At 47.4% G+C, this 19,350-nt stretch overlaps 1 protein-coding gene across 2 annotated transcripts in view; it reads left to right on the top strand.

Annotated features, from left to right (window-relative positions):
• Nucleotides 1-3,161: 3,161 nt before the first annotated feature.
• Nucleotides 3,162-19,350, top strand: part of STAM2 (signal transducing adaptor molecule 2) — a 38,680-nt gene continuing 22,491 nt past the window's right edge. For both annotated transcript variants that reach the window (XR_011364516.1, XM_069982718.1), the window contains exon 1: nucleotides 3,162-3,523. Coding sequence is in view for 1 of the 2 variants with exons in the window: in XM_069982718.1 (XP_069838819.1) it covers nucleotides 3,484-3,523 (40 nt within the window). In the remaining variant the exon portion in view is untranslated. The remainder of the gene's footprint in view (nucleotides 3,524-19,350) is intronic.

Below are 19,350 nucleotides of genomic sequence, written 5' to 3'. Positions count from 1 at the left end.
TGTCAGGAACTGTCCAGAGCAGCAGCAAATCCTCATAGAAATCCTCTCTTGCTCTGGACAGTTCCTGACACGGACAGAGGTGGCAGCAGAGAGCGCTGTGTCAGACTGGAAAGAAAACACATTTCTTACAAGTAGGGACTGTCCAAAGTAGAAAATCCCTTTAAGAAAACCAACAGATGAATACCTTTTGCTGATGTCTAAGCACAATGGAGGAGCATTTTGACTATTGCTTTCTCCATATTGTCACTAGAGGTGGTAAACGACTGAAAGTCAGTGCGTCATCTATTGCTACAACCCTGACTTTATAGTTGGAGGCTATGACTTTAAAGGGATACTACGGCAAAAAATGTTTTCTTTCAAATAAACTGGTTATAGAAACTTATATAGATTCATAATTTACTTCTATTTAAGCATATTAAGTCTTCCAGTACTTATTAGAGCACTGTGTCAGACTGGAAGGAATACACCACTTCCTGCAGGACATAATGGAAGACATGAGATGATTTTTAACTAGAAATAAATTACAAATCTATATAACTTTCTGACACCAGTTGATTTGAAAGAAAAATATTTTCTCCGGAGTACCCCTTTAAGTCTACCTAAGCTGATAAACTCACATTTAAAAAAAATGAGAAATTGAAGTTTTTTCTTTCCACTTGCAGCTGATATTTCTTCCACTTACTGTAGACAAGTAGTACAGGACTATGTCGGCCTGATATGAATTACAGCAGAGACGCTGTGCCCCCGTCCTGAGTGAGAACATTATAAGAACTATAATCTATCACGTTTAAGGCGATGTTCCAGAACAGAAGGAATCTGCTCCGACTCCGAGAAAGATGGAAAATCAACAAGAAAAATAGTAATTTATGTTCTGGCGGAGTAAAAAAAACAGAACATAAAAGCTGCAAGAATCTAGCAGGCAGAGCGGTGATTGATTCTCTATCCTAGAAAGGGGATTTCTCTGCCAAGACAAAGGAATGACGGGATGTGAAAAAGAGAAGATAATACTAATTCATTCACATTCATATATATGGTAAAAAAAAACAGCAACACAAGGTAAGCGGGAATTCAAGGCCAGATTTAAAGGAATCAGCAATTCTACAAAGGGGTCTCCTAGACTTTAAAGGGGTTATCCAGCGCTACAAAAACATGGTCACTTTTCCCTTCTCTCTTGTCTCCAGTTCAGGTGCGGTTTGCAATTAAGCTCCATTTACTTCAATGGAACTGAGTTTTAAACCGCACCCAAACTGGAGACAACAGTAGGGGGAAAGTGGCCATGTTTTTGTAGCACTGGATAACCCCTTTAGGGTGCCTTCACACCTACCGACTCGCAGCGTTAATAACTCTGCGAGTCGGCTAGGTCCTGGCAGATCACTGTCAGTACATACACGCAGCGGTATGAACGACCGCTGCGTGTATGTAAATCTGCCGGCCGCTTAACCCCTTTTGATGCCGGACGGCCGCCTCCCGCTCAGCTCTGTATACATTACCTCCTCGCTCCACGGGGTCCCGGCGTCCTGCTCTCGCGCCCGGCCAATCATTGTGTTGCCCTGCCGCAGCCACTGATTGGCCCGGCGCGAGAGCAGGACGCCGGGACCCCGTGGAGCGAGGAGGTAATGTATACAGAGCTGAGCGGGAGGCGGCCGTCCGGCATCAAAAGGGGTTAAGCGGCCGGCAGATTTACATACACGCAGCGGTCGTTCATACCGCTGCGTGTATGTACTGACAGTGATCTGCCAGGACCTAGCCGACTCGCAGAGTTATTAACGCTGCGAGCCGGTAGGTGTGAAGGCACCCTTAAGGGAATTGTCAATTCTAAAAAGGGGTCTCCCAGACTTTAAAGGGGTTATGCAGCACTACTAAAACATGGCCTCTTTCTTCCACAGACAGCACAGCTCATCTCCAGTTCAGTTGTGGTTTGCAATTAAGCTCCATTCACTTCAATGGAACCAAGTTACAAAACTTGCATCTAGGGATGGTCCGAACCCGAACGCTCGGCATCGGATTACCGCTGTCTGCCCGCTCCGTGCAGCGGGCGGATCCAGCAGGAGGACCGCCTGGAAAACTGGGATACAGCCTATGGCTATGGCTGTATCCCAGTTTTCCAGGCGTTCCTCCCGCTGGATCCGCCCGCTGCACGGAGCAGGTAGACAGCGGTAATCATTTCGGATGGTTCGGGTTCGTACGAACCCCGTCTGAACCAGGTTCGGACCATCCCTACCTGCATCCAAACAGCCAAAGCTAAAGCTTTGGCTGTCCAGGCCTGATGGGAATTGTAGTTTTGCAACAGCTGGAGGGCCGAAGGTTCCAAATATAAGCATATCCAAATTTTTTAGCAGTTGTGGTATCCGAGAACAAAAGAGTCAGGCAGTAAAAAAAAAAAAATGACACGTCTGATTCCCATCTCCATTGACATCATTTGATAGGGGCTGTCCAGGCATGATGGGAGTTGCAGTTTAGCAACAGCTGGAGAACGAGAGTTCCCTACCCCCGCTTTATACTGACAGTTCTAGTAACCAGTGTATTGGTACCTTCAGTCTGTGTCTTTGGGGTGGCTACACGGAGGTCCTTGTATCCCTGCACATTGTCATAGGCCGGCTTACGTTACAGGACTCCGCTATTACAGTGCACAATCTATGCCATATGGCTGGCCCTTTTACACAGGCCGATTATCAAATAAATCAGCATTAATAAGCCTGAGATTCCATGTTATACTCCGGGATCTGAGATAACTCTGATCCTCGCTGATTAACCCCTCAGATGCTGTCACCAATGCTTACCAAAGCTCCCTCCATCACCCTATGGTTTTCTATGGTCACTGAAGGACTGCCATGTGTGGGTGTAAATAGATAAAAGTCACTCCCACCGCAAAATACAACTAATTCCACAAAACAAGCCCTAATGCTGCTACAGGAATAAGAAAACAGTCACGACCCTAAATTTCTTTCTCATTAAGACCAAGAACAGTTCAGGTATTAAAGTGTTAATATCCTCGTCAGGTAACCAATAAAATAAACTAAATAATTTTAACTGTCTAGAAAACGGCCCCTTTAATTCGTGACGTCAGAGCCCCGCCCCCCTACTTCTGCGCTATCATCCGAGTGACGTCATTCACGTGACATTCCTAGTCACAGCGTCGCTGCCCTTCCTACTGCCGAGGCCCTGAGAATGATGAAGGACCCCAGCCTGGGCTGTCCGCCGCGCTGCCTGATCGCATAGTGCGCGAATAGTAACTAATCACACAGCGTTACCGCTTTCTACACATCGCCTATTCATTTATATCGCGATTGTAAAGCGTTAAGATGAAGGCCGCGGAATGAGGGACATTGGGATTACGTAATTTTCCTGTCAGGCAAAAAAGGGGCAGCCCCGAGCATACGGAAGCCAGTGGTGCTAGATGTTGTGACGGGAGAAGCCGGACGAGGAAGAGTCTGACCGAAGCCTGGTTCACGGAGACGTCTTCCCCCTTATCCCTCCCCAGCCATGCCGCTCTTCAGCTCCAACCCCTTCGACCAGGATGTCGGTGAGTTATACGGAGGATTGTGGGGTCTGGATAGAGTCTAAGAGCGCAGACTGCCCCCGGTATTACCGCTCATAGGTTGGCTGTAGTGGAGACATAGATAGTTACTAGGACAGTGGGTAACTGGAGCAGTTGCCCGTAGCAACCAATCAGGGCGCTGCTTTCATTTTCCAGTCTGCTAGAAGCTGTCATCTGATTGGTTGCTCTTTGATTGCTAACCTTGCCTTGCTTAAAGGGATTCCCCCACTAAGAAAACTAGTTCTGTACTGAGGTATTATATCAAGTGAAACATATTTCAAGTGTACAAGCATTTCTGCTAATGTTTTGTCTTAGATATATATATAGATATATATACTAGTTCCCTGTGTCCCTGCATTGATTTGATAACCTGTTGCCCTTGGTTATAACTCACTAAGGAGGGTCAGGCATGCTCAGTTCAACTGCAATCCCCTAGAAGTACTTGCAGTTGTTCTCCACTGAGCCTGCAAGCAAGGGGGATTGTGGGAAAGTGTGTGCACGGTTGCATGGCAACCGCAGGGTCCCAGTTCAGAGAGAAAACCAGGAAGTGATTAAATCCATGGAGGAGAAAAACAGTACAGGGTTGTAAGTTACTTTCTGAAAAAAACCCAGCACATTTGCATTTCTTTGCATATATGTATGTGGTACACATCTGTTCTTAGCAACTTTTTCATGACACAACTCCTGTAAGGGCGCAGGGGACATTCTTGCTCTTTTTAACGCCTTTGTGGTAGCGTCACGGCCCTGAGATCCCGAGCAGTGAGAACAGCACCCATCTCTGAGACCGGTCAGGACAGGAGGGGTGTGATTATTATTAGGCTCTGTTTACACCAGCTTCATGGCTTCCATCATAACAGAAAGCACATTGTGGTGTCAGACGACGTAAATGATTGGCTTAGGGCTTGTTCGGTTTCATCACCGTGTCCCATCATTTTAACAATAAAAAATAGTGCAGCATGTTGTGCACTTTTACACACAGATAAATGACTAATTTATCTGACAGATCTTTGAAGCCAAAACCAGAAACAGACTATAAACAGAGAACAGGTCATAAAGGAAAGACTGAGATTTCTCCTCTTCTCAAATCCATTCCTGGCTTCGGCTTCGAAAATCTGTCAGATAAACTGGTCAGTTATGTTTGTTCGTAAATGCAGCATTTCTTTAACCCCTTAAAGACGGAGCCAATTTCGATTTTTGCACTTCCGTTTTTTTAACTCCTTGTGCTTAAAAGGCCATAGCACTTGCATTTTTCCACCTAGAAACCCACATGAGCCCTTATTTTTTGCGGCACTAATTGTACTTTGCAATTGAATTTTTTCATAAAGAGTACACTGCAAAAGCAGAAAAAAATAAATGTGTGGGGAAATTGAAAAAAAACAACAACGCATTTTGTTTATTTGGGGCGGTATTTTTTTTTGCGCCGTTCGCCCTGGGGTAAAACCGACTTGTTATATATGTTCCTTAAGTTGTTACGATTACAACGATATGTAACATGTATAACTTTTATATTATGTGATGGCTTCAAATCATTGTTAACATAAATATGTTCCTTAAAATCGCTCCATTCCCAGGCTTATAGCGCTTTTATCCTTTGGTCTATGGGGCTGTGTGAGGTGTCATTTTTTGCACCATGATGTGATCTTTCTATCAGCACCTTGATTGCGCATATACAACTTTTTGATCGCTTTTAATTACAAATTTTTTGGATTTGATGCAACCAAAAATGCGCAATTTTCCACTTAGGTTTTTTTTGGCGCTTACGCCATTTACCGTGCGAGATCAGTAATGTGATTAAATAATAGTTTGGGCGATTACGCACGTGGCGATACCAAACATGTTTGTTTATTTATTCAGGGGGCTTTTATTAGGGGAGGGGGCTTTTTATTAACAACAACACTTTTTTTTCTTTTTTTTTTTTACACTTATACTAGAAGCCCCCCTGGGGTTAGGGTTATTCCCCCTGTGGTTAGGGTTATTCCCCCTGGGGGACTTCTAGTATAAACACACTGATCTCTCATTGAGATCTATGCTGTATGGTTATATAGCATAGATTAATGAGATGGGCACTGGATTGCTTTCGGCTGCTGCAGCCGGAAGCATTCGAGTACCGAGCCGGGACCAGCATCATTACGGCGCTGACCCCGGCGGGTAAAGGATGTGTGGATCTCTCCTCCGGGACAATGTCCCGGGGGGGGGCAATCCACCCCACTAGACCACCAGGTATGAGGGACAGCAAACAATAAGATGCAGCTGTCAACTTTGACAGCTGCATCTGATTACTTGATTAGCGGGCATGGCGATCGAACCCTAACTACTGTATAAGTAATAAGCATTTCTAGCCGGAATACCTTGTTAGGGCGCCTTCACATGTGCAGTATTGTAGTGGATTTCACGCTGCTAATTTTGCAACGAAATCCGCTGGAATACTGAGTACTGTTCTCCCCTGCCCCCTTATCCTACCGCTGCCTGGTTAATACATTCACTGTCCGCGCTCCGGCCTGCATCTCCGGCTTGCTGGCGTCCTGCTCAGCCAATCAGTGCGCTGTCCCACCGCAGCCACTGATTGGCTGAACAGAACGTCTGGGAGCCGGAGAAGCAGGCCAGAGCGCAGACGGTGAATGTATTAACCAGGCAGCGGTGGGTTAAGGGGGCAGGGGCTACATTCTCACAGCGAAATGAAAATACTGTACTTGTTAGGGCACCCTGAAAGGGTTTTTTCAATCACCTAAACTTTTGTTAATGGGAAATGCAAAAAAAAACCAAAAAAAAAAAAAAAACAGCATTTCTGCAAATGCATTACATTAGCAAAATTTTGTTCTATTGAAGTTTGTCCCACTTCTCTTGCTGTCATATTGATAGTGATAACCTCAAAGAGGGGTGGACCCTGCGCTATATCTGAAACTCAGTTTGGCCTCACTGGAGAACACACAATTTTATCTTTTGGGGAGGTGTTACACATATGTAGGAAGCCGTCCCTTGCGATTCATTTCTGAAAACATTTATAAAATCTTGATTTTAAAAAATTCAGCTTTTATAGATTTGTAATTTACTTGTATTTGAAAAATATCAAGTCTTCCAGTACTTATCAGCTGTTGTATGTCCTGCAGGAGGTGGTGTATTCTTTCCAGTCTGACACAGTGCTCTCTGCTGCCACCTCTGTCCATGTCAGGAACTGTCCAGAGCAGCAGCAAATCCCCAGAGAGTACTGTGTATTGTTGGCTGGTATTATTATGGTGTAATGTTTTACTTGTGCATGCATTTGGCACGTAGAACTTTCCTGCCACAGATGGGAGAGTGGTTGGGGCTCTGCCCAGGTGACTACTATATTACTATGGTGGACGGGTGGGTACAAGCGGTATAAGGGGAACTCCTCCAGCTACAGGAGGATGGTAGAAACTTGAATCCCGTTCAGGGCTATAGTCCGCACATCCTGGTGTAATTGCAGCAGTATGTGAGGAGTAAACACCATTGGCTGCTTGTATAGTGTATGTAACCTGTAACATAATGGTCAAAGGTGAGCGGAGGCTCCCAGCTAACAGATCAGTATCACATCACGCCTCTCTGCTGCCGCTGAAGCCACATAAATCCTGCTCATTGCAGTGAGTGCAGCGTCCCATAAAACATCATGTGTTTGGTGACTAATAACTTATGTGAGTCGTGCTCCAAACTGAATTATGGGGGAAAAAACTTAAACTATGTATTCATATTTTGCACATATGTGGACAAGAAAAATACCATTGCTTTGGATAATTTTAACCCCTTAAGGACCGGGCTAATTTTCGTTTTTGCGTTTTCGTTTTTTCCTCCTTGTGTATATAAGGCCATAGCACTTGCATTTTTACACCTACAGACCTATTAGCCTTATTTTTTGCGTCACTAACTGTACTTTGCAATGACTGGCTGAATTTTTGCATAAAATATGCTGCGAAACCAGGAAAAAATTATATGCGCGGTGAAATTGAAAAAACGCAATTCTTTTTCTTTGGGGGGGGGGGGGGGGGGGGCTTTGTTTTTACGCCGTGTGTCCTATGGAAAAACTGACCATATGTAACTTGTATAACTTTTATATTAATTGATGGCTCGTAAAAAAATAAAACCTTTTACAGAAAATAAACTTTCCTTAAGGGTGCCTTCACACTTACCAGATCCGCAGCGGACCCTCACGCTGCGGATTCACAGCGAGATCCACTGCGAATCCGGTACAATTCACTCTAATGATAGCACATACCCGCAGGGGGATTGACAAACCACTTTGAGTATGAGCTTTAACCCCCTTATGCCCACAGCCCCACCGCATCCTCGCCATCTGCAGCTCCACCACTGCCCCCATCAGCCCAATCGCCAGCCGCCTGCATCCCCGATCATCCCCGCAGCCCGCTTGCATCCCCGATCATCCCCGCAGCCAGCACGCATCCCCGATCGCCGCCCGCATCCCCCATCATCTCTGCAGCCCGCCCGCATCATCCCCGCAGCCCGGGCGGGCGGCGATCGGGGATGCGTGCGGGCTGTGGGGATGATGGGGAATGCATGCGGGCTGCGTGCGGCGATTGGGGATGCGGGTGCCGGGGCTGATGGGGGCAGTGGCGGAGCTGCAGGAGGCGTGGATGCTGCGGGCACCAGGGGGTTAAAGCTCATACTCACAGTGGGATGTCAATCCCGCTGCGGGTATGTGCTATCATTAGGGTGAATGGTACCGGATCCGCAGTGGATATCGCTGCGAATACGCAGCGTGAGGATCCGCTGTGGATCCGGTAAGTGTGAAGGCACCCTTAAATCGCTCCATTCCCAGGCTTTTATCCTTTGGTCTGTGGAGCTGTGTGATATTTTTGCGCCATGATCTGTACTTTCTATCTGTACCTTGATTGCGCATATGCGACTTTTTGATCGCTTTTTATTACAATTTTTCTGGATTTGATGCGACCAAAACCCCAATATACACTTATTACGGGAAATAGTTATAAAGCGCCTTTCCTGCACTTACTGCTGCATCAAGGCTTCATTTCCTGGATAACATGGTGATGTCACTTCCTGGATAACATGGTGATGTCACTTCCTGGATAACATGGTGATGTCACTTCCTGGATAACATGGTGATGTCACTTCCTGGCAGTGGCGGATTAAATGTACCCTGGGACCTGGGCTGTCCACCCAACCCGAACGCCCCCCCCCCCGGTCCATCAACAACTGACGCCTGTGTACCTGTCAAAAAGCCTTTTTTCTCTCAGGCTAAGTGGTGGATGAAGTGGGGAAGGAAAGGGGGGTTACTTGGGTTACTAGGAGAAAGCAGTGTTAGTATTACGGCATAGAGCAGTGTTGCACCCCTACCAAATAATGTTCTACTGAATACAAAAATGTAACGTACAGGTGACGTTGTCTTTGATCTGAGTCGTCACTTTCCTTTTCCTCTGGCCCGGACCACTGTGATGATTTCTTCTAGCTACAGTTCGTCTCATCAGAACCTGCCAGACAAACATCTTAGGCTCCGCACATTTCCAGCAACTTAATTCCCTGAGTACATATAATGTAGGAGATGTCCCTGCAGTCCTATGTAACACCACAGATAACACAGTGATATCTCTGAGTACAGATAATGTAGATGTCACCTGCAGTCCTTTGTAACACCACAGATAAAACAGTGATATCTGAGTACAGATAATGTAGTAGTCACCTGCAGTCCTATGTAACACCACAGATAACACAGTGATATCTCTGAGTACAGATAATGTAGATGTCACCTGCAGTCCTTTGTAACACCACAGATAAAACAGTGATATCTGAGTACAGATAATGTAGTAGTCACCTGCAGTCCTATGTAACACCACAGATAACACAGTGATATCTCAGTACATATAATGTAGGAGAGGTCACCTGCAGTCCTATGTAACACCACAGATAACACAGTGATATCCCTCTGAGTACAGATAATGTAGTAGATGTCACCTGCAGTCCTATGTAATACCACAGATAATACAGGGGACAGGGGCACACTATAGGGGACACACTCGGGCCCCGGGCGGCCGCCCAAAACTGCCCACATTATAATCCGCCACTGCTTCCTGGATAAAAATAGTGATGTCACTTCCTGGATAACATGGTGATGTCACTTCCTGGATAACATGGTGATGTCACAACCCGACTTCCAGAGCTGTTCCGGCTGTGGCTTCTGGAGAGGATGATGGCAGAGGGATGCTCAGTGTCCCTCCAGTGCCCTGTGTCCCTCAGTGTCCCTCTGCCATCATCCTCTCCAGCAGCTACAGCCCGCACAGCTCTGGGAGTCAGGTCGTGACGTCACCATGTTATCCAGGAAGTGACGTCACCATGTTTATCCAGGAAGTGACGTCACCATGCTATCCAGGAAGTGACGTCACCATGCTATCCAGGAAGTGACGTCACCATGCTATCCAGGAAGTGAAGCCTTGATGCAGTAGTAAGTGCAGGGCTAAAAGCACTTTATAAGCATTTCCCATAATAAGTGTATATTGGGGATTTCTATAACTTTTGGGGGGCAATACAATACTTTAATAAACAATTTTTGCCGGACTTCTCCTTTAAGGGGTGACAGGTAACCTCTGATTTGTTGTGATTAGTGCTCTTCAGGTTCGGCAACGTTATCCAAGTTATCCCGAGTGTTCACTAATTGATTCCCTGCGGCAGCAGAAGTTGGAGGCCGCCCTTTTGCAGTGAATCAATTGCAGAACGTTTGGATTTGGATAACATTGCAGAACCTGAACATTTTGGCATCACAGGGACACTAAAACACTATGGGGGAGATTTATCAAACTTGGTGTAAAGTGAAACTGGCTCAGTTGCCCCTAGCAACCAATCAGATTCCACCTTTCATTCCTCACAGACTCTTTGGAAAATGAAAGGTGGAATCTGATTGGTTGCTAGGGGCAACTGAGCCAGTTTCACTTTACACCAGTTTGATAAATCTCCCCCCTTTGACTTGAAGTGTGTTGCACATTTCCATATAGCACAAGAGCATACACACAGTTATTATGGCGCTGGTTGTTAGCCCCGTCACACCGTGTTGTTGTGGTATCAGAGCGTCCTGTCCTGTGTGTTGAGGCCTCCCATTATTACCAGTCACAGCTGGAATTACTGCTTTATATATAGATACAGAGGTCATTGGGTTTTCCCTGTTCCTCATCACTGAATTGTGTTGTTTGGACCTGCGGTTCCATAACTCCCAGCATGCGTCCCAGGGGTGTAAACTGGTCTCACTGGAGTTTACACTCTTTGCATTTTATTTTGATTCCGTTCCTCTCAGGTAACCCTTCATGTGCCATCGCTAAACTGCTGTCAAGTAACCAAGTATAGCATGTGTAGAAGATAAGACTGTATACAGATAAGACCCAGCACAGTGTTCACTGATATACAGGATCTTATGATAGTTTTATAGCCTCCATACACGTTAGACATGTGACAGCTATATATATATATATATCTTTGTAATGTGTTTTAGTTACCGAAGTTGTCCTTTAGGGGCCTTTAACGTGGGCTGATTATCGGCCAGCAGTGTTACTAAAAACAGTCCCATTTCGGCCTGTGTAAAAGTGACAGAGATCACCTGAGGAGAGGGAAAACACTAGAGATGAGAGAACCGGGTTTGAGTCGATCCGAACCCGAACGTTCGGCATTTGATTAGCTGGGGCTGCAGAACTTGGATAAAGCTCTGAGGTTGTCTGGAAAACATGGATACAGCCAATGACTATATCCATGTTTTCCACATAGCCTTAGGGCTTTATCCAACTTCAGCAGCCACCGCTAATCAAATGCAGAAAGTTCGGGTTCGGGTTCTCTAGAATAGTGCTTCCCAACCTTTTCCACCTCAGGGCACCCCTTGGAAAAAAAATTTCCTCGGGGCACCCCTACTAAATAATGTTCTACAAAATAAGAAAACCGTCATACAGTGACTCACAGGTGACGTCTTCTTTGATCTGAGGAGTCACTTTCCCTTTTCCTCTCCATCCGCCATGATGATTCCTTCCAGCTACGTTTCATCTCTTCAGAACTTGCCAGACAAACAATTTAGGCTCCGCACATTTCTAGCAACTTCCTTTCCTTTCTCCCTCCTGTAGGCTCCCATAGTAACTGCGCTGTTTGGTGTTATGGGCAGTAAAGTGAGTAGGAATGTGGGATGCCCCCTGTATGTAGGATCCCCTGCTGTGCCCACATGAGCTAATAATGCCCCCAGAGGTGCCCCCAGTAACTAATAATGCCCCCAGAGGTGCCCCTCATGAACTAATAATGCCCCCAGCGGTGCCCCTATATACTAATAATGCCCCCAGTGGTGCCCCCATATACTAATAATGCCCCCAGAGGTTCCCCCATGAACTAATAATGCCCCCAGAGGTGCCCCCATAAACTAATAATGCCCCTAGAGGTGCCCCCATAAACTAATAATGCCCCTAGAGGTGCCCCCTATATACTAATAATGCCCCTAGAGGTGCCCCCTATATACTAATAATGCCCCCTGCTCTGCCCCTAAAAAAAAAAAAACATCCTACTCACCTAATCCACGCTGTGGCTGCAGGCAGCAGCTCCTCCTCCTCTTCTGGCTCCATCTTGTGAGCCGCAGGGACGGGACTTCCGGCAGGCGTCACATGATCGCCTGCCGGAGAGGTCACGTCCCGGAGTCCAATAGGCTGCTGGCATGAAGTGCCGGCAGCCTATGGGAGTGAATATAGTAGCAGGATGCTGACACTTCCTGCTCCTATATTCTGCTTACTTTAATGTTCCGCCCGCTCATAGTGCGGGCGGAACATGAAAGTGATCCGTGCATCCCGAGAAGCTGCGCGGCCGCAGCTTCTCGGGTGCTTAAAGAGACAGCGTGCATTTCCCACCGCGATCCCGCGGCTCCCCTGGCGAGTTCTCCCGGCACACCAGTGTGCCGCGGCACCCCGGTTGGGAAACGCTGCTCTATAAAACACTTAAACCTTGGCTGTGCAATGTGTGGCCCACAGCAATACATTTGATCGGCCATTTAAATGTATTGCTATTGTGTGTGCATCCCGGCCACTTAACTATTCGTGCCTTCTAAAGGGACTGCAAACAAAGACGGACGAAGATTAATTTAAAAAGACCCTAATCTGTCGGTGGTCATTTGGGAGAACCCTGAACCCCCCCCCCCCCCCCCCCGGATGGACTCTGCGTGAAATCCTGCCTTCAATGTGTTTGAATCGGAGGGCTTGTGCTAAAATAATTGACATGCAGGAAGTTAGGGTTAGGGTCACGCCAATTTCGTAGTATTAACAGGGCTTTAGACTGATGGCCAAACCCAGGGCCGGCCTTTGGGGTGTGCGACCTGTGCGCTTGCACAGGGCGCCTCACTCCCGGCCAGCTAGGGGGCGCTCTGGCAGAGAGATACACTGCACATCTAACTACAAATAGAATAATAACACATATATAAAGTCTGTAGAACTCCACCATACAAGACGCTACCAGTACTGCTCTAATGTATGGGGGATGGGTATTAAGTTACGAACTTTGGGTTCTAGTAGCAAGCTAGATACCAATAAAAGAACAACTGAACCTCTAATATATTACAACATATAGATTTTATTGTTAAAATTACAAAAAAATGACAAAATAATAGATAAATACACAATGAACCATGGCTGACAAAATGTTAAAAACGACAAACATACAGTGAGGGGGCTGCTGCAGATGGACACAAGTAAGTAAATAAATAAATAAATGAATAAATGGTAGACTAAAGTGCTAGATATAGTACAAAAAGAGCTATGAGTAAATATTTTTATAGTAAACAAGCTAAAAAAGTGCTATAAAGAATTCATAGATCTCAACAGATGTAAAACTACTAGAGTGTCATACCATAAATGATAGAAGTCAAAGTGTCCACCGGCGGCCCCCACCCCAACGCACGTTTCGGCGTAGCCTTTTTCAAGGGGTGAAAAAGGCTACGCCGAAACGTGCGTTGGGGTGGGGGCCGCCGGTGGACACTTTGACTTCTATCATTTATGGTATGACACTCTAGTAGTTTTACATCTGTTGAGATCTATGAATTCTTTATAGCACTTTTTTAGCTTGTTTACTATAAAAATATTTACTCATAGCTCTTTTTGTACTATATCTAGCACTTTAGTCTACCATTTATTTATTTATTTATTTACTTGTGTCCATCTGCAGCAGCCCCCTCACTGTATGTTTGTCGTTTTTAACATTTTGTCAGCCATGGTTCATTGTGTATTTATCTATTATTTTGTCATTTTTTTGTAATTTTAACAATAAAATCTATATGTTGTAATATATTAGAGGTTCAGTTGTTCTTTTATTGGTATCTTAACTACAAATAGAAGTTAGATGTGCTGTGTTTCTGCCAGGGAACACTACAGAGATGCTGCTGCTGCGTGGATGAGGCCCCGTATTCCCGCCATCCCCTCCTCCCTATTGGCCGCTGCACATTACAGCAGGTGACACGTCACTCCGCACAGCTCCCGGCCTCTGTGTCCTGTCACAAGCTGCAGTGAGTGTCCTCCACCACAGGGGGGCAGTGTGTGGCAGGCCGTGGGCGGCATCATGTCTCTCTCATCCTCCTGTGAGGAGGCAGGAGGAGGGGATCAGCGCTCCATACTCACAGCCTGGGCTCCTAACAACGCACCACTGTGCCCAGCACTGCACAGCTCAGCACCAGGTACACCGTCCGCAGTGGGGGAGGAGCCTCGGGCCGGCAGGGGGCGCTCTTACAGTCATGTTCTGGAGGGAGGAGATGGAGCTCACCCTGGTGGGGCTGCTGCAGGCCTGAGGAAGCTGAGATACAGGCTGCTGCAGGCCTGAGGAAGCTGAGATACAGGCTGCTGCAGGCCTGAGGAAGCTGAGATACAGGCTGCTGCAGGCCTGAGGAAGCTGAGATACAGGCTGCTGCAGGCCTGAGGAAGCTGAGATACAGGCTGCTGCAGGCCTGAGGAAGCTGAGATACAGGCTGCTGCAGGCATGCTGAGATACAGGCTGCTGCAGGCATGCTGAGATACAGGCTGCTGCAGGCATGCTGAGGTACAGGCTGCTGCAGGCATGAGGAAGCTGAGATACAGGCTGCTGCAGGCATGAGGAAGCTGAGATACAGGCTGCTGCAGGCATGAGGAAGCTGAGATACAGGCTGCTGCAGGCATGAGGAAACTAAGATACAGGCTGCTGCAGGCCTGAGGAAGCTGAGATACAGGCTGCTGTAGGCATGAGGAAGCTGAGATACAGGCTGCTGCAGGCCTGAGGAAGCTGAGATACAGGCTGCTGCAGGCCTGAGGAAGCTGAGATACAGGCTGCTGCAGGCATGAGGAAGCTGAGATACAGGCTGCTGCAGGCCTGAGGAAGCTGAGATACAGGCTGCTGCAGGCCTGAGGAAGCTGAGATACAGGCTGCTGCAGGCCTGAGGAAGCTGAGATACAGGCTGCTGCAGGCATGCTGAGATACAGGCTGCTGCAGGCATGCTGAGATACAGGCTGCTGCAGGCATGCTGAGATACAGGCTGCTGCAGGCATGAGGAAGCTGAGATACAGGCTGCTTGCAGGCATGAGGAAGCTGAGATACAGGCTGCTGCAGGCCTGAGGAAGCTGAGATACAGGCTGCTTGCAGGCATGAGGAAGCTGAGATACAGGCTGCTGCAGGCCTGAGGAAGCTGAGATACAGGCTGCTTGCAGGCATGAGGAAGCTGAGATACAGGCTGCTGCAGGCCTGAGGAAGCTGAGATACAGACTGCTGCAGGCCTGAGGAAGCTGAGATACAGACTGCTGCAGGCCTGAGGAAGCTGAGATACAGGCTGCTGCAGTCCTGAGAAAGCTGAGATACAGGCTGCTGCAGGCCTGAGGAAGCTGAGATACAGGCTGCTGCAGGCCTGAGGAAGCTGAGATACAGACTGCTGCAGGCCTGAGGAAGCTGAGATACAGGCTGCTGCAGTCCTGAGAAAGCTGAGATACAGGCTGCTGCAGGCCTGAGGAAGCTGAGATACAGGCTGCTGCAGGCATGAAGCTAAGATACAGGCTGCTGCAGGCATGAGGAAGCTAAGATACAGGCTGCTGCAGGCCTGAGGAGGCTGAGATACAGGCTGCTGCAGGCATGAGGAAGCTGAGATACAGGCTGCTGCAGGCATAAGGAAGCTGAGATACAGGCTGCTGCAGGCATGAGGAGGCTGAGATACAGGCTGCTGCAGGCATGAGGAGGCTGAGATACAGGCTGCTGCAGGCATGAGGAGGCTGAGATACAGGCTGCTGCAGGAATGAGGAAGCTGAGATACAGGCTGCTGCAGGCATGAGGAAGCTGAGATACAGGCTGCTGCAGGCATGAGGAAGCTGAGATACAGGCTGCTGCAGGCATGAGGAAGCTGAGATACAGGCTGCTGCAGGCATGAGGAAGCTGAGATACAGGCTGCTGCAGGAATGCTAGGATATGAGTAGGAAATATGAAATCCATTGCTAGTAATTACTATACTATGTTTTCTCTTGGGTCTGCTGACCACTCCTGCCGGTCACCCAGCTTTCCTAGTGTTCTGTACGGCCATTCTGTTGTTCCTTTCTTACTAAACAACCAGGCAGAGTGTATATAGGAGGATATTGGCTGATCATTACCTGTCACCCAGCTTTCCCAGCCTCCTGAATGTGATGCAGCACTGCTTTCCCCTTACCCCCTGAGGAGGATGCTGGGGACAGTGTTATGTATGATGTGTGTGTGGACATCACTGGGATGGAGGGCGGCCATGATGTGTGTGATGTGAGCTTCTTCTCATAAAGGAGGCAGAGCTGTGCCTGGATGGATGGAGGGGAGAGGCCCAGCAACAGGGGTATGGGGAGGCCTGGGGCCTTATATACAAGCCTGGCCTCTACACACATCATATATATACTGTGTGTATGTGTATATATACTGTGTGTATGTGTATATACTGTGTGTATATATTTATTAGAGATGAGCGAATCGCTGGCGCAGCGCTCTGTTCTCCAAGCCAATTGCCTTTCAGCGCTGCTCCACTCCCCGTTGCTTCACCCTGGGTGCCAGGGAAAAGCTGGATCCAATCCTGAATTTTCCCAGGATTGGATCCAGCTTTTCCTGGGACGGGTGGCAGGGAGCAGAGCAGCGCTCACAGGCAAACGGCTTGATGAGCAGAGTGCTGAGCAAGCCAAGCACTTAGCTTTGTTGAGATGAGCGTTCTCTCTCTCTCTCTCTCTCTCTCTCTCTCTCTCTCTCTCTCTCTCTCTCTCTCTCTCTCTCTCTCTCTCTATACACACACACACACACACACTGGGATAGATGAGCTGATATATTAAATGAAACCGCTGTACCAGCTGCACTGCTCTTACAGGGGTTGTCACTCAGCTTTCCTAGTCTGCACTGCTCCTACAGAGGTAGTCACCCAGCTTTCCTAGTCTGCACTGCTCCTACAGAGGTAGTCACCCAGCTTTCCTAGTCTGCACTGCTCCTACAGAGGTAGTCACCCAGCTTTCCTAGTCTGCACTGCTCCTACAGAGGTAGTCACTCAGCTTTCCTAGTCTGCACTGCTCCTACAGAGGTAGTCACCCAGCTTTCCTAGTCTGCACTGCTCCTACAGAGGTAGTCACTCAGCTTTCCTAGTCTGCACCGCTCCTACAGAGGTAGTCACTCAGCTTTCCTAGTCTGCACTGCTCATACAGGGGTTGTCACTCAGCTTTCCTAGTCTGCACTGCTCCTACAGAAGTAGTCACCCAGCTTTCCTAGTCTGCACTGCTCCTACAGAGGTAGTCACTCAGCTTTCCTAGTCTGCACTGCTCCTACAGAGGTAGTCACCCAGCTTTCCTAGTCTGCACTGCTCCTACAGAGGTAGTCACTCAGCTTTCCTAGTCTGCACTGCTCCTACAGAGGTAGTCACCCAGCTTTCCTAGTCTGCACCGCTCCTACAGAGGTAGTCACCCAGCTTTCCTAGTCTGCACTGCTCCTACAGAGGTAGTCACTCAGCTTTCCTAGTCTGCACTGCTCCTACAGAGGTAGTCACCCAGCTTTCCTAGTCTGCACTGCTCCTACAGAGGTAGTCACCCAGCTTTCCTAGTCTGCACTGCTCCTACAGAGGTAGTCACTCAGCTTTCCTAGTCTGCACTGCTCCTACAGAGGTAGTCACTCAGCTTTCCTAGTCTGCACTGCTCATACAGGGGTTGTCACCCAGTTTTCCTAGTCTGCACTGCTCATACAGGGGTTGTCACCCAGCTTTCCTAGTCTGCACTGCTCCTGCAGAGGTAGTCACTCAGCTTTCCTAGTCTGCACTGCTCCTACAGCTGTAGTGTGTACATGGGTGTATACATGTAAATACTCGTCTTGTAGTGTGTACACTACAGGATGTGTACATATACGTATACAGCTATGTACACACTACAGGACTTGTATGTAGAGGTATACAGCTATGTACTGCATAACTGTATCACGTCCTGTAGTGGCTGTATACCTGTATATACACATTCTGTAGTGTGTACATAGCTGTATACCTATATGTACACATCCTGTAGTGGCTGTATACTTGTATATACATGTCCTGTAGTGGATGTATACCTGTATATACACTCCTGTAGTGTGAGCATAGCTTTATACCTGTGTATATATTCATCCAGGTTTCTGCTGAGACCCCCTAATAATAACAAATAATAATAATGGCTATAGACTAAATGGCACGGCCTTGTGTTGATGCTCAGTAAGTTCCTTTTTGGCATGGCCAAGTGGATGTGGCTTGCAAGAAAGGGTGTGGCTTGTTAAAAGGGGCGTGTTCAGTTATCGTTACCCTAAGGCCGGCCCTGGCCAAACCCACTGACTAAAATCTAAGATATATAGGGACCTTATTCTCAGCTGCTAAACTTACCCCTCTTCCTGCTTCCGGCCTGCTTTCACTTCTTGCTTTAGGGAAAGGGCAGACGCTTCCACATTTATTGGCTGTTCTGGCCAGCAGCACTGTGTTCCTCTGCTCTGCACTTTGCTGTTCTGTTGAGCTCTGTTATACCAAGTCCCCTCCTGTGGATCTGTCAGAGTGAAGATAGATTACTGACGATAAGGTGGCCGGACAGGGGAGCGCCCCCCCCCCCCATGATAACACATGGAGGTGGTCGAGAACCTAAACAACAGCTGTAAACATGACAGACAGCTCAGAAGGCCTAGCAGGGAGACCGAGCTAACAAGGTGACTACAACCAAATGCAAAGTTGCTTAACTTTTAGTGACCTACTGTTTTAGATATAGTTATTGTGATGAGAATCCCCCTTTAAGAAGCTTTAATACATGACTAGGAATAAGCAAAGCCAGAACTTCCTCTAAGAATAAGGGACTCATCTGTGCTGAAGCTTCGGAAGGAGCATGAACATTCACCTGAGGAGAAAGTAACCTCCACAAGGTGGAGCCACAGAGCTGCTTTATATATCCTTCCCAGAATTATTGTTTGAGCATGAATAGTAAAGCCTTTAAGTCTCAATAAGAAACATTCCCCCTTTGGTCTCATGGTGATAGATCTTTCTGCAGGCAGCCGGCATTCTGCACTGTACTGACGAGAGACGATATCCCTGGAACAAAGGTCTGCAGATGCGTACCCTCTCCTTCTGGGGAAATCCTGCCTTGGATTACTCCCAGTCATGTTCTGAGGCTTCTTCAAGGACCATAAACAATGACTTGAAGTAAAAGCTACCTCCATTGACACTGACTTGAAGTGAAAGCATTTTCTTTCCATACCCCGGCCACTACGGACCTGTATAAGCCTTTTCTATATACTACTATGCTATTACATGATGGACTCTCTTAGTTTCCATAGGATGAATGGTGCCCTGTGTTTGGTGGATACAGTTCACCACCAATTTAATT

This window comes from Dendropsophus ebraccatus, chromosome 9 (assembly GCF_027789765.1).
Source record: "Dendropsophus ebraccatus isolate aDenEbr1 chromosome 9, aDenEbr1.pat, whole genome shotgun sequence".
NCBI lineage: Eukaryota > Metazoa > Chordata > Amphibia > Anura > Hylidae > Dendropsophus > Dendropsophus ebraccatus.
Note: the sequence above shows the minus strand (reverse complement) of the source record. Positions and strands in the feature narration are given on the sequence as shown.